Source organism: Branchiostoma lanceolatum, chromosome 12 (assembly GCF_035083965.1).
Source record: "Branchiostoma lanceolatum isolate klBraLanc5 chromosome 12, klBraLanc5.hap2, whole genome shotgun sequence".
In the NCBI taxonomy this organism is placed as follows: Eukaryota; Metazoa; Chordata; class Leptocardii; order Amphioxiformes; family Branchiostomatidae; genus Branchiostoma; species Branchiostoma lanceolatum.
In genome coordinates this window covers 12,358,368-12,383,321 of record NC_089733.1, presented here as the reverse complement: position 1 = coordinate 12,383,321, position 24,954 = coordinate 12,358,368, and the positions used below count along the sequence as shown (strand labels likewise).

The 24,954-nt window shown below is 42.0% G+C and overlaps 3 protein-coding genes across 3 annotated transcripts; 1 reads left to right on the top strand and 2 right to left on the bottom strand.

Moving 5' to 3' along the window:
* Positions 1-809: 809 nt before the first annotated feature.
* Positions 810-2,916, bottom strand: LOC136446255 (protein NCBP2AS2-like). The gene is made up of 4 exons (XM_066444593.1): positions 2,826-2,916; positions 2,592-2,625; positions 2,182-2,254; positions 810-1,566 (listed from the first exon to the last, which is right to left on the bottom strand). Exons 1-4 carry the CDS (start codon positions 2,846-2,848, stop codon positions 1,421-1,423), a joined length of 276 nt encoding a protein of 91 aa, XP_066300690.1. The 5' UTR covers positions 2,849-2,916; the 3' UTR covers positions 810-1,420.
* Positions 2,917-3,145: 229 nt separating this feature from the next.
* Positions 3,146-15,172, top strand: LOC136445901 (protein adenylyltransferase SelO, mitochondrial-like). Its single transcript, XM_066444124.1, has 17 exons — positions 3,146-3,473; positions 4,175-4,389; positions 4,784-4,922; positions 5,334-5,367; positions 5,590-5,701; positions 6,306-6,429; positions 6,553-6,668; positions 7,252-7,355; positions 7,822-8,026; positions 8,357-8,397; positions 8,653-8,722; positions 9,128-9,217; positions 9,838-9,955; positions 11,331-11,444; positions 12,164-12,274; positions 13,066-13,180; positions 13,303-15,172. The coding sequence occupies exons 1-17, from the start codon at positions 3,189-3,191 to the stop codon at positions 13,419-13,421; spliced, it is 2,112 nt and encodes a 703-aa protein (XP_066300221.1). The 5' UTR covers positions 3,146-3,188; the 3' UTR covers positions 13,422-15,172.
* On the bottom strand, positions 14,803-24,005 carry LOC136445902 (uncharacterized). Its single transcript, XM_066444125.1, has 9 exons — positions 23,961-24,005; positions 23,506-23,630; positions 22,659-22,769; positions 21,502-21,789; positions 20,207-20,518; positions 19,474-19,689; positions 18,979-19,194; positions 17,859-18,110; positions 14,803-17,025 (listed from the first exon to the last, which is right to left on the bottom strand). Exons 2-9 carry the CDS (start codon positions 23,621-23,623, stop codon positions 17,021-17,023), a joined length of 1,518 nt encoding a protein of 505 aa, XP_066300222.1. The 5' UTR covers positions 23,624-23,630; positions 23,961-24,005; the 3' UTR covers positions 14,803-17,020.
* Positions 24,006-24,954: the final 949 nt, after the last annotated feature.

The following is a 24,954-nucleotide window of genomic DNA, read 5'->3' as shown; positions in this document are numbered from 1 at the left end:
AAATTTGAAATATTAATGTCATTACCTACAAGGTACAATGGTGGTGATTATTGTCATATGATGGGTACTAATTTCCGATAGAGCTGAACCATGTGAGGAAGACGTCATTCATCGCCATGGCAACACTATGACGTAAGCCACTGTTTGCGACATATGCGATATTGCTTATTAATCTCTCTAGTCAAGTGAAGACATTATGGGCCGTGCCTTTGTCTGTAATATAACAAAGGCACGGCTGTTCTTCTCAAGCTTGTGTTTTTCTAGTAGTAAATGCAGAAATGTTCGCGGTGGTTTTATGTTCGCGGTTTTCGCGGCCAACTTTTTCCCGTCTCATCATCATCTTTCGTCCGGATTTACTCCGGTGAGGAACACTCAATAAAGTTTAGCACTTGTCTAAGCACTAGGTACTGTACTTGTATTATGAGACACCTGTTACAGTAAATGCGCACGAATACTTACAAGGCACAATTGAACATAGACCCAATATTCAAAAATCAAATACATATCTACCAATAATGTACAAAATTAGGGAGTCGTTATTTAGATAGGTAGATACCACAGTATTGTACTTAAATATATGCGACCAAGCGGAGCGATACGGAAAATGGCGATTGCAATGCTGCAAAAAGAATAATTGAAATGAAATGCTGCAAAATTAAATGTAACCATCAGCCGGGTTACGTACGGGGTGGCTGATGGTTACGGGCTGGCTGCAAAAAGTGTATTATTTAGACCCCCAAAAAGCCGGTTCAGAGCCTGCAACGGAGGCTACAACTTCCCTGTGTTTATCATTATTTGAGACAGAAACATTTGTTCTGAAACATTTTATTCGGATTTACAGACCACAAAAGTTGCTGTACATTTTTATAAACACATGACATAACTTTATCCAGACATAAGATGTATAAATGTAACATTGATCAGCTGTCATGTGTAGTTTGACACAATATGCTATCAAAAAGGATACCAGTAATGGCAGTATAACAACTTGTTCAGCATTTCTGGCCATATCACACACCTAAATAACCACAGGTATAATGGTGTCCAAGTAATCTCCTCTCTTTCTCGTACATTACCGTGTTCATTCTGACAGTGCCTATTTACTTCACCACCAATCTCTTGTTTAGTCCTGCCTTCTCACTGAAATGTTTGAGTTTGGGACATACACATGTCACTGATATCAATCAGAATGTAAACATCTGCATGGTATGTTGGTGTGTTGTGCCAAAGGGTGGTTACACTGACAGCAGTAGTAGTCCACTGACACCACCTCAAACATTGGCAATTAATTGCACTTCATCCACTACTTTCACCATGGTATTTTCATATCATTCTGGTGATATTCCGGACAATACAGATGGTACCTCAACAAAAGGAAATTAACAGCACTTTTTCTACTACTTTCACACGTCCAGCTGTGTCATTTGTTTCTCTCCTGATCTTTCAATTTCTTGTTTGCCTCCTTCATGCCTTCTTCAATCTCTCTCATGAAGGTGCTTTTGAAGGAAGATGCCCTCTGTACAGCTCCCTCTGAAGACTTGTTTAATTTTGCTACTTCATCCTCCACTGTAGAATAAGAGAGAATTGACATGATCAAAAATATGTAAAAAGACATTAATGACAATGATATGATGAATTTTTTTCCTCATTCTGAACATAATAAAACAATTCATGTACATGTATATCATATAGGTTACATCTATTTGTAAAAGCAATAGTTTTCCGTTGTAACCATGCTTTAAAATCATTATGCTTTATTGATGTAGCTACAACTTATTTGCTGTGGAGAACTTTTTGGAGATGTTTTGGTGTAATTGGAAGTATGTAAAAAAAGTAGAAAAGAGTATGAAAGATGATGATGATGTTGAAAAAGGGTGGGGGCCGTGTGTTGTTATCCACTGTGTCTAGGGCATGATATTGGCACCCTGCTTCCACCACCTTTTACCTTCCAACCAAAGTCAGGTACCCATTTTTACACTTAGGTGGAGTGAGGAAAGTTGTGCTCCTAAGGGCACAACATCGGTGACATGACAGGTTTTGAACCCAGGACTTCTGGGTTCTGGGCCAAACACCCTAGTGCCGTTACACCACACGACCCCGCTGAGGACAGATTCAAAAGACCTTTTGATGACAACACCAGGTTCAGTTTGGTTGAAGAGGGAATAGGAGGGCAATACTTACTCCTGATCTTTCCTCTGGTGATGACGTAAGCTGTGAGCTGTGCAAGTCTCCTGATGACATATGTTTCTGATAGCTGTTGGGTAGAAATCAATAATTTACAACACAGTCAGGAACAGTGACTGAGTGAGACAAAAATAATGTTTCCGCATGTACACATTAAGTCTAACAGTACAATTACACCAGCACTTCTCTTGAGAAGTAATGATAAACCATTTATGACCAAGAATTCAGGCTAACTTTTAATTTCGACACGTAACATGTACGTTGCGCATACTTACAAATTTGGGACATGACGTAACGTTACACAACAACAGCTTGCACTCTTTAAAATGTCACAAGGTCTTACAATACCTGAGCACGATATGTATGATCTATACAGACTCTATCTGCTTAAGAAGCGGTAAACTTACCCTCTCGACAACTTGTGGGTGGTTCGCTAAAAACCTGTAAACAAGAAAGGAACAAATTACAGATTGTTTCCAAACATCTTCAACTTCGCCCCCCTCCCCAAGCTAAGTCGACCTCCAACTACCCGAAACATGTAAAACAGCTCAAACCATCGCTTAAAATGCCACTTTGACATTCTTATTCGAAGACAAGACACTAGAAACAAAGGAAGAAAGGTCAGCCTTCACAGAATGTACCTTAGCAACATCCTAAGAGGCATTTTTAGCAGCGGATTCTTGTGGAAGTTGGTCCTGAGATGTTTTTTACACAACGTCGTCTACAATTACTTCCGGTTACGCTGCATCCTGGGTAAGGGATTGCACATTAATATATTAAAAGGATATAAAAAACAACTTTTGTTAGATAAACATCTACGCCACTTTGATTTGTGGCTATCCTTTGTATATGCAACATTAACTTTTCAAGTAATTTTCGTAAACAAAGCTTTAAAATATTGTCTAACAAAAACGTTACCATTTGCACGTAGCTATAGTGATCTGTGCCTACTTTTGTTACGCAATCTTTGACCTTTAACCTCTTGAACTCGAGTGACCGGTCGGATGTTGCGTTTTGCAAAGTATTTAGTCGAAAAACAGCTTACATGTGCAACGCCAAGGTCAACAACAGCTCTAGCTTGCATCCCTGTTCAAGTTAACCATTTCTGTAGCGGTCCAGCGGCAGAAACGGGACTCAAAGCTTCCAAGAGAAAGTTTTTCCGAAGGGGGAGGGGCGAAATGGCGACTCTGGAAACTCTGAATTTTGACAACCTGGTTCTCCGCTCGCTGCCGATCGACAGTACCGAGGAGAATGTACCGCGGCAGGTACAGGGGGCCTGCTTCTCTAAGGTGAGGGCAAATTTTAGACCCTGTGTTGTTGCAGAAAGTTCAATATAGTGTTGTTTAATACCGTCTGCCAGCTGCACATGTAAATAGTACATGCACTCTACTACTCTAGTAAAACCACTGCTGCGCATTTGCTAAAGTTTTTTTTTGGCCATTCTGTCCAAATAAGATTGAAGATGAACGTCACTTTATCATGGATTGTTCACAATATGACGCTCAAAGCTGTTCACATTTCTATCCATTTGATCAAAAGAATGAGAATTCATCCACAACGTCTCAAGTTATGATGCTATCATACAAACACACAATCATACATTATACAAGTTCCACTGCAGTACCGTAGGAAGCCGCCAGGAGGCCCATTCTCAAACTTGATCATTGTCTCTCCGACACCTATCCAGGTACCAAATACCAAATAAGCCCATTCGTAGATTTGAGTACGCATGTGTAGTGTCAAAGGTGAGGGCTCCTGGCTTGTAAACAGTTCTCATCTTGACATTGTCCAGATTTGCATAACAATGCCCAGACGGGGCCTTTACCTTTGACACTGCACCTTCGTACTCGAATCTACGAATGGGCTTATACCATGATAAAGGTCCATCCATAGCTGCTCAAGTTAAGCTTTTTACATCCACTCTCCCAAAGCAAAACCGAAAACATAACCTTCTTGGCAAAGGTAATCAAAGACACGTTGCTTTCCCCAGGTAAGCCCTACACCAGTGAGAAACCCCCAGACTGTAGCCTTCTCAGCCCAGGCACTACAGCTGTTGGACCTGCCGGCATCAGAGCTGACGAGGGCGGAGTTTGCCGAGCATTTCTCTGGTAACAAACTGCTGCCGGGGTCTGAGACTGCAGCGCACTGCTACTGTGGGCATCAGTTTGGACACTTCTCTGGTCAACTGGGAGATGGTGCAGCCATGTAAGTTATCTTATATTCTATCAATTAAGGGATGATAAATTATTTCCTTCCTTCCTTCCTCACTCTTTCCTTTATTCACTGATTCATACATCCGTCCCTCCCATCAAAATACATGTACATCTCTGGTTAAGAGCAAGACAATAGAGTTAAAGCATACGTATGTAACTCTGTACTACTGTTCCACATTACAGCAGTAGCTATGATGTACCACTGTACGTGTACAGGTACTTGGGTGAAGGGGTGAACAAGGCAAGAAGGTTGTCATAGTCAGTCAGGGCAAGGAGGTTAAAATAGGATCCTATTTTAGGGAGAGAGCTGTATATTCCTGCTTTTTGTCTAGGTCCATGGTACCACAATACACAGCAGTACCCTTGATGTACCACTGTTGATACAGGTACCTGGGTGAAGTAGTGAACAAGTCAGGAGAGAGATGGGAGTTCCAGCTGAAGGGGGCGGGGCCCACCCCGTTCTCCCGGACAGCTGACGGCAGGAAGGTCCTCCGCTCAAGCATCAGGGAGTTCCTCTGCAGTGAGGTAAGAACGGGATGAAGTGTGGTTTTGTTTAATCTCCAAGCAGATGTAGGAAAGCAAAATTATAATGTTTCTCCAGCGCAGGGTTTTGTAGAAAGGCCGGCTGCTCCGTGGAATTAGGATCTATTAGGATCAGTTTTGTTAGATTGCCCAATTGCTTTGTGGTTTGTACATGGACTTAGAATATTGAACAGTATCGTTGTATATAATGGATGGCTCTTTTGAGGGGAAATTTTCAAAGACATATCTTTAAGCATAAAATGATAGTCTGTGTTTTAACCTTAAGTATGTTAATCACCTTGTCAGGCAATGAAAAGATATGACATTCTTGGCGTAGTTAGGTGTATACTTACTAGAATCTGAATGAATTGAATTGGTTGAATGTCATGTATAACAAGGTTTCTTCTCTTGCAGGCTATGCATCACTTAGGAGTACCAACAACAAGAGGTCAGCTCGTAGAACATTTTTACTGTTTGTTAGTTGTAAGCTAAAATGTTTTACAATGTGAAAAATGTTTATATAAAGTATATGATACTTAGAATATCTGCTACAATATTTTCTAACAGATGCAAGACTATTTCTCAATGCAAATACATTGTACATAGAATGTTTTTCAAATATTGAAGGAAAAGCCATTATAGAGCTGATCAATGATCTGTTATTGTACAGCTGGCAGCTGTGTGACTTCTGACAGTAAGGTACTGAGAGATGTCTACTACAACGGAAATGCCTCCTATGAACGCTGTACCATTGTACTCAGGATCGCACAAACCTTTCTCAGGTAGGAAAACTCGGCATACATGTAGTAGTGAATCGTTATATATATTGTATAGTCAAAACTTCCCATTGAAGACCACTCAGGATCAGAGTCTGGTCTATGTGGACGAATGGTCACTGTAGACAAGATTCTGTGTCAAAAGGAAAAATTATCTAATGGATCACCAAAAAGTGGTCACATTGTCCAGGTGGTCCTTATGCAGAGGTGGGCACTTGTACAGGTTTGACTATATCAATGGCCAGGTGTAGAGAATCGGTCACTAGTACAGGTTTGACTGTAAGATGTTTAATGTTTAACCTTCTTCCTGCTGCCTAACTCTGTAACCAATAGGGAATCGGGTGCCAAATGTCTACTTAAGTGTGCTGAAGGTTAAAAGAATTGCTGGAATAAAATCACATTTTGCATACCACTTGGAGCACTAGCTTGGCCTTAATATTACATGACTTATATATGTTTACAATCCCACCACTGGAAGATTATGTTTATATATTTAAGAAGAGACACGGTATAGTGATATAGCAAATATAAGATTCTGTGTCTTTATCAAGGTTAAATCTTGGTGTTCTTTTTTAATAAATGATCTGTTTTTTATGGTTTTTATTTCCAGATTTGGATCATTTGAAATCTTCAAGCCCACCGATGAAACAACAGGACGGAAGGGCCCCAGTGTTGGGAGAAATGATATCCTGATCACCATGTTGGACTATGCTATCAAGACGTTTTTCCCAGAGGTGAGAAGACATGTTAATGCCAACAATATTGAGTATGGCTCAGTTCCTGTTTGTAATTGTAATAAGTGATATTGATGCCACTGGTGTTTTTATGGATATTTTATGGATAACTTTCAATCTCAGATTCAGGAGGCCCATCCTGACAACAGTGAGGAACAATACACAGCCTTCTTCAGGGAGGTTGTCCACAGGACGGCACGGCTGGTGGCAGAATGGCAGTGTGTGGGTTTCTGTCACGGGTAAGTCTACTGTAAACTGTAGCTTCAGGGAGGTTGTCCACAGGATGGCACAGATAGTGATTCTTTCAAAAACTATAGCTGGAACCAAGGAGGTTTTGATTGAACCTTCTTGCTGGAATTCATGTTGCCCTCTAGCCATCTCATTTTCAGTATTTGTATAGCAGTTGTCCTAAAGACTGTCTGCAATGTTGTAGGTTGCTAAGAAAGAGACAAATGTTCCAGCCTAGGCTACTGAAAAGAACTGAGGAGACTGTATCAACATTTTCCCTGCTGCCTAACTCTGTAACCAATATGGAATTGGGTTCCAAATAGCTACTTCAGTGTGCTAAAGGTTAAAAAACCTGACATGTTATGAAAGCTTGGCTGCTTACTTGCTTATACACATGTACTTGGCAAGCAGTCTTTTAGTTTTAGGTGTACGCTTATTTTCCTGTGAGTTGTCAATTCTATTTCTGTGCTGCAACTATTATTTACGACTTGCTTCCTTGTTACAAATATTGTGTTCTTTGATTATTAGCAAATTTTTGAACTTGTATGGCATTATAAGAATGAGTCATCTTAAAACTCCTTTTTTTTATTCCAGTGTGCTGAACACAGACAACATGAGTATCCTGGGCCTGACCATCGACTACGGACCCTTCGGTTTCTTGGACAGATATGATGCTGACAACATCTGTAATGGCTCAGGTAAGACCAACTCAGTGCTGAGTTGTCAGGTTTATTTTGTTTACTTATTGTTTATTTTGTTTATTTGCTTATGTTCAAATAAGTACACTATGTCTGATAGAATCTGGTATGTTGACCTCAGTCATTCTTTCCACTCACTTACTCACTCACTCACTCTAACACTCTATTCATGTATTCATTCACTCTTTCATTCATTCATCCATCCATTCATTCACTCACTCACTCATTCATTAATCCATCCATTAATTAATTCATCCATCCATGCCCATTCATTCATTCACTCTTCATCCATTCATTTATATCAATTCACTTATTTATCCATTCTTATACTCATTCATTCCATTTATCCATGGCTTCATTCACTCTTTTATTCATCTATCTACTGATTCATTTATCTAATTCATTCATTCAGTGATTCACAAATCCATCCATTTGTCTACTCATCCCCTCTCTCCCTTCTCTATAGATGATGGAGGCAGGTACTCCTACAGAAACCAGCCTGAGATGTGTAAGTGGAACTGTGAGAAGTTTGCGGAGGCCATCTCTGAGGCCCTGCCCACCGTCTACTCCAAACCTGTGCTGGAGGAGTTCGACCAGAAGTTCTCGGAGCACTACCTCAGCAAGATGAGGAAGAAACTAGGACTGGTCAAGAAGGAGCTAGCAGAGGACAAGTCAGTCATTTCTCCTTCTTGGTGGCTTTAAGATGATAGTGTACTAGATTCACCAAGACTTAGTGTCATGTTGAGTTGTAGACTCGGATAAAGTCTTGTATAGTTAGCTTTAAGAAGAAGATTGCAATTGGAGAAGCTCTCCAGATAATTGTCAATTCCTAGTTCCTTTACAATGTATAACACTTAGGTATGTGGAAAAATAAGATTTCCTCTTGAAAAGGGCCATGCTGAAAGCAATTACGTGTACAATGTGGCTCTGTTGTGTAGTCCTACCAGTAAGACTGTGGTGTTAAACATGCAAACATAATTCAACATTCTTTTTTTGTGCAGGGAGCTTTTTGAAGCACTTCTTCAGACCATGACAGAAACAGGTGAGTCCTGGCATATTTGGTTCAGTTATAGCTCTATGAACTAGGAACTAGGAGCTACTTCTTAGTAAGAAGCTGATAGGCTAAATAAAAGTTCTAAACAGGAACTACATGTATGTGGCTCCATCTGTCTTAATGAGGCATGACTGCAAAAGCTGTCGGTTTAGTCCACTCTCAGTATATACAAAAAAATAAACTTGTCAGGCCTAGGCTTTAGAGGATTTGATGAAAGCAACTAATAGATGTTCTCATCTGTAGGTGCTGATTTCACCAACACCCTGCGTGGCCTCAGTAAGCTGTCACTCCCAGGATGTCAGGACTTTGACAGGTACTGGTTGGTTGATGTAAATATGGTGGTAAATTCATCCTCATATACATGTACATGTTAGTATACATGTTATAGACAAGAGAATTGGAATTTGATAGCTTATTTTCAGATGGGTCAATGCATTTACATGGGCATTGATAGATTTTGTGCAAGTGAAGAAAGGATTCTATTCAATCATATGAGTGAGTGTTCTAAAAACTATCTGTACCTGTATACCGGTAGCCGGTATAAACACCCTTTGGCATAACACACCAGCTTCTGTCTGTGTCAGATTCTGCAAGACAGTATGACTGCCCTTTGGAATAACACACCCACTGATTGAGATGAGTGGATGATAGAGCCAACAAGATTGAGCAATTAGAACTTGCTATTCATCTACATCTGCCAATGTCTCTCACCCTGCAGTTCTCTGGAGAAGACCAAGTCCTACCTGCTGTCTCAGTGCTGTTCTGTACAGGAGCTTATCAAGGCCTGTAAACCCAGGATGGACCCAAGGTACATGTTACCCAGCAACTGTGAACTCTGTTGCATAGCAACTATGCACTCTGTTGCATAGCAACTGTGAACCCTGTCACCTGGCAACTTTGAACTCTGTTACCTCGCAACTTTGAATTTTATCACCTGACAACTGTGAACTGTTAACAAGCAACTTTGAACTCTGTTGCATAGCAACTGTGAACACTGTGTTGCATAGCAGCTGTGATCTCTGTTACCTAGCAACTGTGAACTCTGTTGCATAGCAGCTGTGAACTTGATTACATAGCAACTGTGAACTCTGTCACCTCATAAATTTAAAATTTATCACCTGGCAACTGTGAGCTCTGTAACCTAGTAACTGCGAACTCTGTTACCTAGCAACTGTGAACTCTGTTACCAAGCAACTGTGAACTCTGTTACTTAGTAATTTTGTGAACTGTTACCTACAACTGTGAACTCTGTAACTTAGCAACTGTGAACTCTGTTACCTAGCAACTTTGAACCAACTTGAAGGTAGCTATTGAGTCAACTTTGGACCAAGGTAGCTCTTGAGTGATAGTCACCATTTTAATTCTTAAAGCTAAGGTTTTTGATGTTACAGATTCATTCTTTCTTTAACCTGTATCTCCTGTTGCTAGGCAACTGCAGATGCTGATGCTGTTGCTAAGCACCAACCCGTCCCTCCTGACGCAGCTGGGGGGACAGGGGAAGATCATGAGGGAGTTTGAAAGGATGGAGAAGTTGGAGGAAATAAAGGTAAGAACATTTCAGGTTATGTTGTTCATTTGTTGAGACTTATATGCATTAATGCACATGTATGATTTTAAAGCCATCATAGCTGAAAACATCATAAAGTAGAATGAAGAAAGATCGTAAGGATACTTTGGTCACTATTAGACTGGGTGTGTCAATGCGTACAGAGATGGTTGCCATTTCGTTTTAATTACCTTAAACACACTTAAGTAACCGTTTGGCTACCAGATCTCTATTGGTTAAGGGGGCAGGGAGAAGGTTAAGCGTTATCATTGTCTATACCAGTAGGACAGTTTGTCCTGCCTCACCTCAAGAAATTTGTGGTTGCAGATCTTTTACCAAACTTGGTTACTATACTTGTTTCTCTGGTCAGTACCAAAGAAAGAATGCATACTGAAGTTGTTTTTAAACATATTTCTATGCCAACCAAGAATTAACCCAACTTTGCTGTATTTATTTTTTTTCTATAACATGCTGTTGTGAACAATTGTCACTATATATCATGAATGCTATGACAGAAAGTCAATATAGCAATCCAGTTCAGTGACAAATCAGTGGTTCACAGCTGCCAAGTGTTCTTGCTTTTTTAAGAGAAAGCAATGGGCACAGGTCTTGATGGATTGAAGGCCCTGTGTGCTAGTGTATCCAACCACACTGTCTGGGAGCACATTCCAGGTGCTGATTGATGCATGTGTGGATGTCCTGCCAGTTGTATGAGTTCTGGAGACAGGTTTGGTAAGTGTGTGTCTTGGCATAGCTTGGCTGGAGCGTGTTGTACGTCTGGGTGTGAATGGCTGAGGTAGCAACTTCAGTCTGGTGGGCACTGGTTGGTGTGTATCTTGTAGGGTAAGGCTGTGGCGGCCACCTGACGTCTGTGATGAAGTGACGGGATGTTAAGTTCGCACTGGGGCCAGGGCCGCCGGGAGTGAGTTTGATGTTTTTAAGGCATGCAGTGCTCCGCCCCTGGCCCTGAACTGCTAACAATGCGTAACAGAGAGCCCTGGGAGTACATCGTAGGCCTCTTTCTTACTAAAAGAGTGGTTGTTCTAAGATTCTAGTTCCACTTGTGACAGAAATTAGCCTCCCTTCAAAATTTAGTTTGGATGCACTCAGCCCAGCTGAGTGCGTCTTTTCCAAAAAAAGTGCGTCCAAAGACGCAATGAGGGATGCCTGGCGGGAACGCTGACTGTCGCTCTTCCTTTGGCGTTAAGCTTGTGGGCAACTCGCCTCAAAGCTCCAATCCTCTGACCCGCTCTAGCTGCAATGTTGGAGATGTGATATGTTATCAAATCTCTCACAGTTCAGATGTCTCTAGGTCTATCTTCACAGCTTTGATCAGCAAAACTCTATAAACATGTCTGCTTCCTATGATTGACAGGACCTGACGCAGGAGCAGAAGTCGGCTGCTGATGTCCAGAAGTGGACAGAGTGGCTGGAGAAGTACACGGCCAGACTGACACTGGAGGGACAGGGGGCAGGGGATGTGGAACAGGTACAGTACTGTATGTAGGTTGTACAAAGTGTATATATAACACTGTGACATCAAATTATAGTCACGTGGGAGTTATAAACCAGCAGTACAAATTAGTACATGATTTATGAAATACAAGTGTGTACAAAAAGTTAATGAATAAAAAGACCCTTTGTACACACTTGGTTGTGAAGTCACTGAATAAAAATACTCTTTGTATACACTTGGTTGTGTACAAAGAGTCTTTTCATTCTGTATATGTGTATATATAAAGTTATGGTAACAGCCAGATATTACTTGAGGGATAGGGTCAGGGGAGGTATGTGGAACAGTTAACGTGTTATACTGTAAATGCAGAAATGTTTGCGGGGATTAAATTTTGTGGTAGGAAAAAAAAATGGAGTGTTTGCGGTGGTTTTGAGTCTGCATTTGAAATAATAGTAGCGCTACAGTCACACAATGGAATGGCTTTTTGTGGTGGTTTTAAAAGTGTTACCCGCAAAAAAACGAAGAAAAAAAACCCATGGCGAACATTTCTGGCTTTACAGTAACACTCATGGATAGAAAGAAAGGCACAAGCCCTCTGCTGTAGGCTAGACATTAGAAAGCTTTGCATAAAAGCAATGTACTAAATGTGCAAGGTAATGTGCTTCCTTTTTTCATGTACTTTGTTTTTATGACAATGTTCTAACCATTGCAACACACCTCTCACTCTAACCCAGTGTTTAACGTCTCCACAGCTGAACAAGGACAGAGTAGCGACCATGAACTCCAACAACCCCAAGTTCATCCTGAGGAACTACATAGCACAAAATGCCATCACTGCTGCTGAGGAGGGGGACTTCTCTGAGGTGGGCATTTCTGTAATGTGGTGTTCTTAACCCTCTTCCTGCTACCTAACTCGATAACCAATAGGGAATTGGGTGCCAAATGGCTACTACAGAGTGCTGAAGGTTAAAGGATATGCATAAAAATCATTATGAAATATTTGAAACCGAATTGCCACTACAGAAACATTTTTCTTAGAAATGTGTCTGTCAAGAATCATTTGTCTGTCAAGAATCATTTTAAAAATTCCAATGGATCAATGTACTTACCTGAAACAAAGAAAAAAATGTTAAATATTTTAAGCATACTCTGCTGTGGATAAATGTACAGAAAGCAATAGTGGCAAGAGAAAGAGGAAACTTGAACAAAGTACCTTTCAAGGGTCATTTCGATGAATGTAAGGGTGTCATATTGTAAATCCTTCGTTCTTTCTTGATACTAGACCTACAGTAATTTTAGGCATCATTTGAGGAGGATGTCATGCATTTCATGGTAAAAAATATTTCTTACTCCTGTCATGATATAAATAGACAATTTCAAAACTTAACCAATTTTTTCATATTCAATTTGATACTAAAAAGGATGCTGCTACAAACTGTATGTTGTACACAGCAAACAATATGAATCTTAATTGTACTTTTATGTACCAGTTGATAATTTAGAGAGACAATACTGTAACAGCTGCAGTACCTTCCCCCAGGTACAGAGAGTGTTGGTATGTTAGACTGCTGTAATAGCTGTAGTACCTTCCTCCAGGTACAGAGGGTGTTGGTGTGTTAGACCATGCTCTAATAGCTGCAGTACCGTCCCTTAGGTACAGAGGGTGCTGCGTCTCCTGGAGCAGCCCTTCAGTGAGGACGTTGACCTTGGGGAGCTGGCGGTTGCCCCTGGTGACGGAGGCAGTGCCAGTACCACAGACGATGATGCAGGTAAGTTGAATATAACCTGCATACATACAGTACAAAATGATAGTGTGTTATGCCTAAAGGTAGTATACCGGTTTTGAGAAACAAACAAACAAACAAAGAATATCTGGTTTGTCTTTCCACAGGTGCCTCAGCGTCAGTCCTTGCCGAGACAGCAGCTGCCCCAGGGATAGCAAAAAGCTGCACAGGAACAGCATACGACAGCAGGCCTCCTGATTGGGCAGTTGACCTGTGTGTCACATGATCATCATAAAGGCCTCATTTTTTACACCCTCAGGGTCAAAGGTCAATGTTAAAAATATAAAAAACACTGTTAGGCATATCAAGTGTAAATTTGACGGTCACTAATACCAAATCTAGTTTGGCAACCTCTTTACTATCAAAAATATTTAAATTTCTTCAAATCCTAGATTTGAACTTTGACCTGCAGTGACCCTTGACCTGTGAGAATTGTGAATGAGGCCAAGTTTGTGGTTGGGTCAAAGGTCAGTGTGTGCCAGCAAGGGAACAAGTGAATGGCTGATATGCTGTAGACTTGCAAATTTTCACTGTGTTTTAACTTTTAGCACCATGAACATATGCTTTGTCTTCCACTGTGTTACTACTATTGTGTCAACTGGGAACTCAAAGATAACTGCAAATAGTTGATTTTCACTTGCCGCAAAATTTAAGTGCACAAATTTAACTCAATTTACAGTGTAGTGCTGTTGTTAAGCCAAGGCATAATTATGTCAAGGCAAGAAGAGAGAAGGGGAATTCAGTGAGGGTTGGCGGAAAAAAACTGGACTGGACAGCAGAAAAACCTGTCCAGTCTGACAAGAGGGTCTACATGGGGGTTCCTGGCAATGTTTTTAGCATTGATTTTGTTGGAAACATTCAGCGGTAATTACTGAAAGAGATTAGGACTTTGTATGAATGTTTTATAAGACGACAACATAGTGGGCCCCCATGTAAGTTTTTGGCAAATGTTCCCATTTTACAGAGAAACAAGAAAGAGGAAGTGAATCATGCAGAGGTATTTATTGAGTAACAATGTAGTTGTGGCCATTCGCTCCAGTTCCCTAGCTGTTGCACACAGAATGAAGGCTCAGTTTTAAACCAGTCATGGTCGGCTGAGCTGGAAAGACTAATGACTCTCATCCACAGTGCATAGGACACTAAAGTCCTATGGGACGAGTGGTGTTTTTTTAGTACCTGTTATCTGTGATATGGAAATTAGCTATCTAACTGTATAAGGTTGACAAGCTCAATTAGAAATGCAAAATCTTAGTGAGTGGGCTTTGTTGTAAATTTGTATCTGTACATTTTGCTCATCAATTCTAATATGATTTTTGACTACTAACCAAGGAATATGCTGTGTCATTTCTTTCCTAGCCTTTTCCAACATAAAGCATTGGACACAGAAAAAAGTGATTTTGTTTTATAAGACCATGATTGTATTTCTCTCTTTGGATACAGGCTATTCATTTATGCCATGTTGTAGTAGATCATACATCAGTTACACACATGAACGTTGCTGTACTTGACATGGTTGCTGGGGGATTCAAATTGTAATCATTATAACAAGAAGCTTGTATAGCCTTATGAGTGGTATGCTTTAGCTTATCAAGAATGAAATCAGATCATTGTTATTGTTGTGCCTTTATTTGACCTTATAAAACTCACAGCATGACAATGTGTATGGTGATTCACATGCTTTTGCTTGTAAGAAATGGTACACATGTACACTTTCCTTGTGTTTTACTTGCAAACAATATGAAAGCCACAACAAGCTACAGGGCAAGCTACTAATTCAGAAAAGCATGTTATAATATAATAATAATATTGACATGTATGATGGTTGAGTACATCTCAATAATTGTATAAGATGATATGGAGATATGATTTAGGGCATGTACCTGTTGTGAAAATATCAGAATGTGGTGTGCTCCATACAGTAACAAGTACTGAAACAGTAGTTAATGTCACATTGAAATAAAGAGTGTCAAGAAATTGTTTTTCTTTCCTTTGTGTTAAATCTGAGCAAAGTCAAAGATGTTGTAACTGCGTACAAAATGGTGATATCTAACATTATCAAATTTCACGTCAAGCTAATTTAAAGAAACAAACAATATTCCTCTGTACAGGACTAGTTAAAACTAGAGTACTACGAAAATTACTTAAAACACCGAAATTGGTGCAGAAAAGATTTTTATACAAAATCGTACGAATTCATAAAAGGCATTCAAGATTTAAGTAAGGTATATAGACAAATCGATCTGAGAACGGTGAACATCACGAATAACAGACAAAATAAACCATCATGTGAAACTGATTTCAATTTAAACTTTCAATCCACAAAGAAGGAAACAAAGAAATGCTGGCGAACATAAAGTTCTTGTCAAAGATTACACACACACACACACACACACACACACACACACACCCACACACACACACCAACTAGATGTCTGTTTGCTCCGATGGATTGCATTGTTAACAACCCAGTCCAATTTCTACTGCTTCCACTCTCAGTTGTGGCCATGGAGAAGTCGCTACCAGACTCCAGAGGCGGCTGGAAAGAGTAGAAACTGGCCAAATAGACAGAAAAGCATGCAAGAGGAGTTAGTCTGCTATAGGGGTAACGTTGGTTAACATAAAATCGCCATTTTTCCGATAATGGTTGATTGAACTCAATCTGGCAGAACAACAAACCATCCTTTTTTTCTGTTATTCTGTCAGTATCATGTATTACCTTTGCACCAATGCTATATATGTTAGATTTTCTCTCTAGTCTTGCTGACACGATAATATTTCAACTTGAAACTACCGTCCGCCGCACGCAGAATGACAGTGCTCTTGGAAAGGTGCGAACATTATTCCGGGAGAGAAGATTCGTCATTAATGTATGCCGCTAATTAGCTTTTATACAGTAGCTGTTGTGCCCATCTTGACTTGAAGAGAGTGCCAAGGTCATATAAACGTGACCAAAGAAAAATAAATACACGACAAAACGGCCGTACCACACACATCAGGAAGTCGACATCCACCGTCATGGCAACGTGTACATTATTCATGGAAAGTTAGCTGGATGCCGTAGAAATGGTAATACTACTTTGTCCATGTGTTCCTTGTTGTGTTAGGGGCAAACTTTGAGGAAAATATCGTCCACAGTCCACTATCACGCGCAACATTTAGACAAAAAAGTGTTCCTCACAAACCTTTGTCGTCTGCTTGACAACAGGATTCTGGGTAATAGTATGGCGACGGGAAAATACACGTGCCGTAGGTTGAAGAAACAAAGAGGAGCTTTGATGATTGATCACACTTAGAATCCAGTTGCAGGTTAGCAAAAGAGATTGTAATATGTTGTCTTGTAAATAAGTGTGTTTAGCAGGAAGCGGATGTGACATTTGTCTTATAAACCAACAAACAACCATGTAGTGTGATTCTCCCACGAAGCCCTCAGAATCTGTCAATAAGGGACGGAGAGTTTTTGACGCCGCCAACTTCTAATGCACGGTTATCGAAGCTTTTCAGCCAGTGTTCTGAATACGTTAGTCTATCCGGTTTGCATTGCTGGCGTTATAACTGATTTTGCATCTAGCACATATCCCTAAAATACGCCGTGTCTAAAAATGGCGAATTTAAGTACCCCACGAATTTATGTTAACCAACGTTACAGTTTGCCGCTCTGGGATGGCCTATTGAACCCTCTCTCCATAACCGACTCCCTTAACATACTATTCACTCTATATGGCCAATTTCTGCTACATGTGCTAGTATTTTTCCAGCCATCCGCGGAGCCTGGTAGAAGCTAGCCATGGAGAGGAGAAGCAGTTGGTGTTGCTGTCCTCCATCCGGCTACCCTGAGGAACGAGTAAGGACTGAATCATTATCTTTGTCACACAACAAAGGTCCTGGTAAAGGTACGCAGAATGATATGCTAGGTGATATGCCCTAGAATCTTGATGCCAACACCTCTAACTTGAAGGAGAATGGGGAACATCTATGATAATTTAAGCATATGTGCTAACACTGACTTGACTGAGAACTGTCACTATGGTGTTGGAGGCTGTGATGACTGGTTTCCATAGTTACAGAGAATCCTGATTTGCATAGTGATAATGAATCTAAAACCCCTATTGGTAGTTGCTTTTCCCCCTAACATTTACTGAAATTGGAGAGGTTGAAGAAACTGAAACTCAATTGTTCTTATAGAGGGATATCCTTCATTCCCATACACAGTTGTTTTGGCTCAGAAGTATTTCATGGAAGAGACGGTCGCTAGACTTGAGGGTGTGCAACGGCGAATTGAGACCCAAAATAAACTGGTGTGTGTCCCCTTAAAGGCAACAAAAGCAATATATAAAAGGCCCAAATTTAAAAAATGCTGAAATCTTTAAGGTTTACATTTACTAACACTATCTCGCACATTTGCGTAATAACTTCATATTTTGAGCATTTCAAAACCGCGTAAAAACGTGCCGTACGATGATTCCCTTAGTTTCGCGAGCCTACAAAAACCCTGGCGACGATATGCAGTGAGTTCTCACGTCACAACGACGTCGTATTTTGGCATGATGGACGTCGCCATACATTGTGATAGTGTTTTTGAACTGATGTGATAATGTGTTGATAATGTGATAATTTTCCCTAATATTGCTTGGGTTTCCTTTAAGGGTACAGAATCAGAACTTACCACATACTGGTACGTCACAGTAGTCCCATCTTGTCCGGATATCCGTGGTGTAGCACCAAAGGTTGTCCGTGCCGTCAGGATTCCGGCAGTAGTTCTGCTCCAGTCCGCCTGACCTGTAGTTAGAAGGTGTCCTGTCGTGTGCATGAGGCGTCTGACTGTCCCAGCGCTGACACGTCTTGCCTGTTCTGGTGTGTGAGGTTGTTCCTCGGTAGGTTGCCCCATCTCCGACCCGGCAAGTTTCTTCTTCTTCTTCTGCTTGATGAAATTTAAAGATAGAGGTACTAATTAACACTGCATTGAATCGCAAGTTGGACATAACAAAGTTTTGGATGGGGAAGGACATAACGTAGGGTAACTTAATTCATGCTTCGGTGCCAATTGGAAAAAGGGGCCCCGCCGAGTAGTCATAACGGTCGGTTTCTTTGCACTTTCGGGCGTGACTATACGTGGCCCCGTTGGACTTTCGGGCGTTACCCTGCGGCTGCCGGACTATCTTGGGGCCCGGCCGGGACCCCGAATCAATATAACTCGGGCTTAAATTCAACGCGGCACCCGGTAACGAAGAGACGTCGTGAGCTAGTCGTGCGAGCACCGGGAGGTACCCCCCCCCCCCCCGAACCCGGACCCGCAGTCCATCAGGACAATTTTGTGGCTTCGGGGCCCGGCCGGGACAACGCCCCCGACGGGCACCGGCGCAATTGGGACCAAAGCATTAGCCTTGTCATGTGGGGCACGCGAGCTGACCATGGATGGGGCAGGGCTACCATGTGGTCGAATTACAATTCTTTGTATCGTTACTGTCATATGCATGTCATATGCCATATGACACATCCCATTCGATAGATGGATTCAACTGTATTCTAGGGGGAGATAGCCCTTACTATTTACGAATAGGCCAATATATCAAAGAATGTCTTGAACCAATTGCGTAAATGATACGTTGGACTCAACATGTTGATTTATTCATACCTATTCATATACGTTTATGCATAGGTTAATTCATTTGTATCCACTTGACTATTTGTATGTATAGATGTGGTAGACCTTACGAAGGTCGCTGTACTTTTGTTGTGTCAATAAAGATTTCCATATATGACTCAAAAGTCACGATTTTCCTTACCTACTTCAGCGAAAACCTCCACCTCGCAGAGTTGTAAGTTTTCATACCGTCCCATCACCTGAATGGATACGTAACGACCTGACATCGGCTGGTCACAGGTCACCACGACGGTAGCTCCGTTTCTCGGCGTGGCCGTGTACGTCTCCCCACACTGGTCGTTCTGGGCGAAGTTCTCGTTTGCGCCAATTCGCACCTGAAAGTTTCTCAGTCGGTTTCCTACAAATACAGCCCAGGGAAATGCATTACAATCAATTAACTGTCAGATCTCAAAAGAACAAACGATCTAACACAATAAAAAATATGGTTTTCGTGCCGTTTGGGATGTAATGTTATAAATTTTGGCTTCCTTCCAGCTTTCCTTGAAACTCGATGAGTGCTTATGTTCCTGAGTTTAAAAACAGGAAATCTGAAACAGTAAATAACAGTTTTTTTCGTTTATTTGAAAGTAATTTAGATAGAGATAATCATCCGCAGACATTAAATAAATAAACTTACCACAGCAATCACCCCTGTTCAGGACGCTGACCCGATTGACTGGGTATGCTTCATCAAGGTCCACCTTCCACCACGGCTGATACACCCGGTCGGTGTGTAGACACTGGCTGTACCAAGACACGCTCGTCCCTCTGTTACCGTCCACCGCCTTTTCGGGTCCCCAGTTTGCTGGACTAGAGCTTGCTGTTGTTGTCTTGCCAAGGGCGACGTTTCTTTCTGCAAGGAAACACCGATGGAAAATAAGGGCTTCGGGATCTTTTGTTGTTGTTTTAGTGTTTATTAAACTTGTTAGAAATATCCACGCATGGCTTTACCTTTGCTATCATGGTTATGTGATGAGCAGGACCTTTTCAGGATATTTGGTAGAAAGTAATTAGTGACAACCTTAATGAACAGAAAATTAGATATTGGGCTCTTTTGTGATTTTCTGCAGCCACAGTGTTTCGTATCTTTTGCTATGAACATATGGTCATAATTTTGTTATGTAAGTACAAGTAATAGAGAGCGTTTGGGGATCAAATACCAAGCTTTCTGTGGGATCCCAGGTGCGAAATATGTTTTCTCCAGTGGATATGATATAGAAATAATACAACACAGTGAAATCCGCATCACCCTCGGTCCCCGGCCTCCCTCGGGTCGGATCGCTCTCCGGCCTTCGGTCAATCCGACCCGAGGTCGGACTGGGACCTCGGGTGATACGGAAAACATCTCGTATTAATCTACATGTGCCTACCTGTGATACAGCGGTATGATACCTCCAAGTACTTGTGGACATTGCGGCAGGGGTCTCCGCCGAAAATGCTACTACTGGCTTGCACTGTGCACTGCTGTTTGCCCTGGCAGGCGCTCCTCACAACAGACAGGCTGCTGGCTGCTCGGCAGTCGGTGGTACAGGAGGAGCAGGATCCGGAACAGGTGTGGGTGGGGGACGTCCGGCCGTAGTTGGCGTCCACGATCAGGAGCTTCTTTCCCGCATCGCAGGACAGCTGCAAGGTGCGACCCTCGCAGGCGGAGGCTGTTTCTGTATCGTCGTCGGAGCTTATTTCTGTATCAACGGGTGTGTATCAATGTTGTCAGTGATTCGACAAAACAGTGATACATACATTCTATGTCTCAGGTTATGCTTCGGTCCCAAGTGGAAAAGGGGGCCCTGCCGGGTAGTTCACGGGCTGCTTTTTGGCACTGTCGGGCGTGACCCGTATGTCGATCTGCGGCTGCTGCGCTATTTCTTACGTTTCGGCCGGGACCCCGAATCATTTTATCCCGGACTTAAAATCGACGCGGGAGCTGGTGACAAATAGACGCCGGCGTGAGCTGACCTTGCAAAGACCGGGAGGTACCCCCCGGTACCTGGAAGTCCATGGCCACCGGGACAAATTTGTGACTTCGGGTCTACACCCCCGGGACTACACAGCGGCGCCGGCGCAATTGTGACCGAAGCATTAGAAATTGTAGTCGGGCAGAATCGCCGATCGCTTCTGCAGGCCGGTAGAGATCCCGGTCGGAGTCTCAAAAATTCAAATGTATGCCCTAAAAAGACAGAGCTTTTCGACCCAGATACTTTGGATTTACTTGACATTCAGGAATTATAAATGGGGACCACGGTTACACATTCATAGCATTCTGATTGCGAACTCTGTCGACAGAGAGCCCGCATGGTGCAACTCTGCCGGTAGAATTGGCGATTCTGCCAGACCGAAGTCTCTACGCTGATATATACTACTACTGCATTAGTATTGCGTAGTCATGTTGTGCTGATGTTGCATTTTAATGTATTGTAGAGTTGTTTTCGAACCCCGGGAAAAAGAATAACACTCTATAGGCAAGCTAAATATGCATGTCAAAAGAAACTCAAACGTAACGTTCTGATAACGTTAATATCACATACAGTGCCAGAAGCAAAAAAGGCTACACTTGACTAGTGTTGCGAACCTAAACAAAGATTGATTAGTTCTATACAACTTCCTTCTATTCTCATGCCCGTAGATTTATCTAATAACAATTGAAATCGTCATCAAATCATCATACCTGTAATCTGGTAGACTTCATTTGCATAACCCCCGCCTTTGCCGTTCGTTGCACAGCCTGTGGAAGCTCCGTACCTACGGTAAGTATTCAGCCCGGTGGCAGACCCGAAACACTGCCCGCCGGCTTGAACAGCAAACATTGGGAAATTGAGGGAAAGTGCTACCTGGAAACACTTTTCAATGGCGTTCTGACGTTGCCCGTACGAGCCGTCTAGCCGTGAGTCCGTCCCCTCAAGTATGGGGATGGCGCGACTCCAGGAATCCCTCCAGCAACCCAGGCTGGTGTACTCTGTGTGAGGGATGAAGAGGAACGTATCGATATTATCTCTAAACCCCCCTCTCACTGGACCCGCGGCAAGCTGGCGGCGTTGCTGCGTCCTAAACTGGATTTGTGTTACCCTTGACTTTATAATGGGAATATCATTCAAAACGTACAAGTATGACCAGAAAGACAACAAAACACACAAAGCTTCAAAAGATTCGTTTTCTGTCGACGAAATTCGTTGAGTGCTTTGTCAATTCGATCGGCCGCAGCGATGCTGCCAGCGTGCCACGGGTCCAGTGAGAGGGGGGCTTTAATCACTCAACTACGTATGGCATACCACAGTGCTCTAAAATTGATGTTTGGCGTGAGTAGGCAGTCTAGTACTATTTTTTTTTATTTGCTAACCACAGACTCGATGCATTTGATGCCAGACTTCGGAAACTATCACACTCTTTCGTTTCCCGTCTGCTCTGCTCCGAGAATGTTATGATCCAGACACTCATACATTCTGAGTCATTTCACTATAGTACCTTCTGGAGACACTATGTTAACCTTGTTTTTAGAAGGTAGTACAAGTTAGGTTATAGGCATCTTATATTGTGTGTTTACGTGGTCTTTTTTTCTATGTATGTGTGTATATATGGGCCAGGTGCCTGAACTAGAATTGAAATTATGTCAAAGAAGTGTCTTTCCCGCATCGCATGACACTTACAAGGCGCGCCCTTCTCAGGTGGAGGCTGTTTCTGTACCAACGTTTATGCAGCAATGTTGTCAATCATTCACAGTTTGTAGACACAACAGGAAGAAATAACTTGTTCTTAGCTAAAGGTGGACCTTCAATAAATTGTGCAAAAATGAATGTTAAAAAGGGAAATGGCACTGAAGAATCTTACCGTGCGTGGGGGCGGTGGTGAAGACAAGTCTCCCTGAGTCCAGGGTCTCCTTGGTGTCTGCTACCGCCACTTTTGCCGCTTCAATCTTCGCCTTCACCTCTGACATCAGATCTAGTGAATGTCGTTAAGAGTCAAGTTAGCATCTTCTTATAAAGAAGAGCCCATTACACTTCATGTCTACCCAGTGAATGTTGTAAAGTCAGTACCTTCTTTTAGGGAAGACAGTCAACGGGTCCATTACATTTTTTTGCATACCTATATGTAGTGAACGTCTTAAGTTGCAATTGGAACCTTCTTACAAATAAGACTTTCAATGAGAGCATGACGTTTTCTGGTGGTGACAGCCGGCCACCGAAACGTCAGCTAGAAATAAACGATTAGATTGTGTGTACTTTATGAACTTTAGGAATAACTAAAGCCCCTATCTCACTGGACCCCGGGCTGTTGGCGGCCTCACTGCGTCCTAAACTGGATTTTGTATTACCATTGACGTTGCAATGGGAATATCATGCAAAACGTAAAAGTATGGCTAAGAAGATAACAAAACACACACATTTCACATTTAAAAAAGATTCGTTTCTTATCGATGAAATTCGTTGAGCGCGGTGTCAAATCGCCCGGTACAGTCAAGCTATAATATACGGTCACATTTCCATACCGGGGCACGGTCGGGCAGTTTGCAGGAACGAAATATAAAAGACAACAAAACATAAAAAAGACATATAAAATATTAATCATGAGCATAATTTGTGTATATTTCTTGACATACATTTTGATTTTCCGTTCCCGTTCCGGTTTGGAAATGTGACCGTAGCATTAGATATATGTTTAAGGTGGACCTACTGACTTTTCAACTGGTCGGCTTCCTGCGTAGTTATTCCGTGCACACTCGGGCTTTGCCACATGATGGCAATATGCAGGAGAACGAAGGCCTTGCTGTAGGCCCAGTGCCCCATGTTGAACATTGTTCGGCTAAGAAAAAGAAAGGTAACAGTAAGGGAGAGAAGAACGTGTTTCTTACCGGTGGAAGATGAAACACATTTTGTTTGTGGCCGAAGAAGTGGGTCAAAGTAGACAACAACCTTTCCCCGCTTTACCTAAACTATAAAAAAAAATTAAAACGCAAGTCATACGGACTTAAAGATACGCACACGTGTGACCGGGCCCTACTGTTTGATGCCGGCGTTAAACGCACTTGTACTCGCCATACGGTTGTTGTTCTGTGTTCTAGCCTTGCAGTCGTAGCAAATCAGTTTCTGTAAGAATATCCATCCCGTATACATTCAAAGATAAGATACTTACAAGTACACAGAAAGTACCTTGCCTGCAACCGGTTCTCTACATGGACGGAGCGCTGACGCATCTGACGGTCTAGTCTTCGAGCAGCGTGTATAGCAACGTTTTGAACATCATTACTTATCTGTTGTAACTGCATTACCTGAACACATTGGCGTTAATTTCGGTAGCTCTTTCAGTGTCATATCGTAACAATACGCTCATTACCACTCAATTCAATAGAAGATAATTGTCTCGGAGGAGGGAACATACTTCCGTTAATCAGGTTCAATACCAAGCAACCATTTGTTAAGACATTTGAAAACATCCTTAATTCAATTTGTAGCATCGTGTTGTTGGTGGAAACGGTGTTTAGCCTACATTCAAGACGTTTTGGGTTCAGACCCCAATGTTGTGTCCTTAGGAAAGGCACGTAAGATTTACATAAATTTTCCCACTTATAAAAAGCATTCCCGAGCAATCTACCTTTAGCTTTGTAACCTATCCTTCGCCTACAGGGTCAGTAAGTCGTAACTTATTGAATCAAATTTGTCTCGGGCATGATGTTTCTATATAGCCAAGTAATTAAGGGTGTCTTATCGGCCCCAGTCCTACTAAGTATGTGGCCTGTTCTAATGAAAAGCTTTTTCTCTTAGCCTTTCCAGTCGGTCTTTCTGATTACTGGCTTCCCTTAGCAACTGAAACCCGTAAAATCTCCCCGGCGTGCGCTAATGAACTAGGCGGGCGGGCAAAACTCCAAACACCGCAGAGATACCGAGGACCCCACGATGATATGGTTACGAGGCTAGATATTTGTAACTTAGGGAGAAGAGATGCTTTTCAGGCCTGTTATTCATGTAAGCTTGAAGTGGCCTTCGGGACGTGTTACTCTCGTTACCTGGTGACTATTGAGTGAGTAAAATTACGTTACCACAACTACTTGACAAATGGGGCAAAAGCTACCACATACAGAGACATCAGATATTATCCTTTTTATCCTTGAGGTCGACCTCAGACTGAG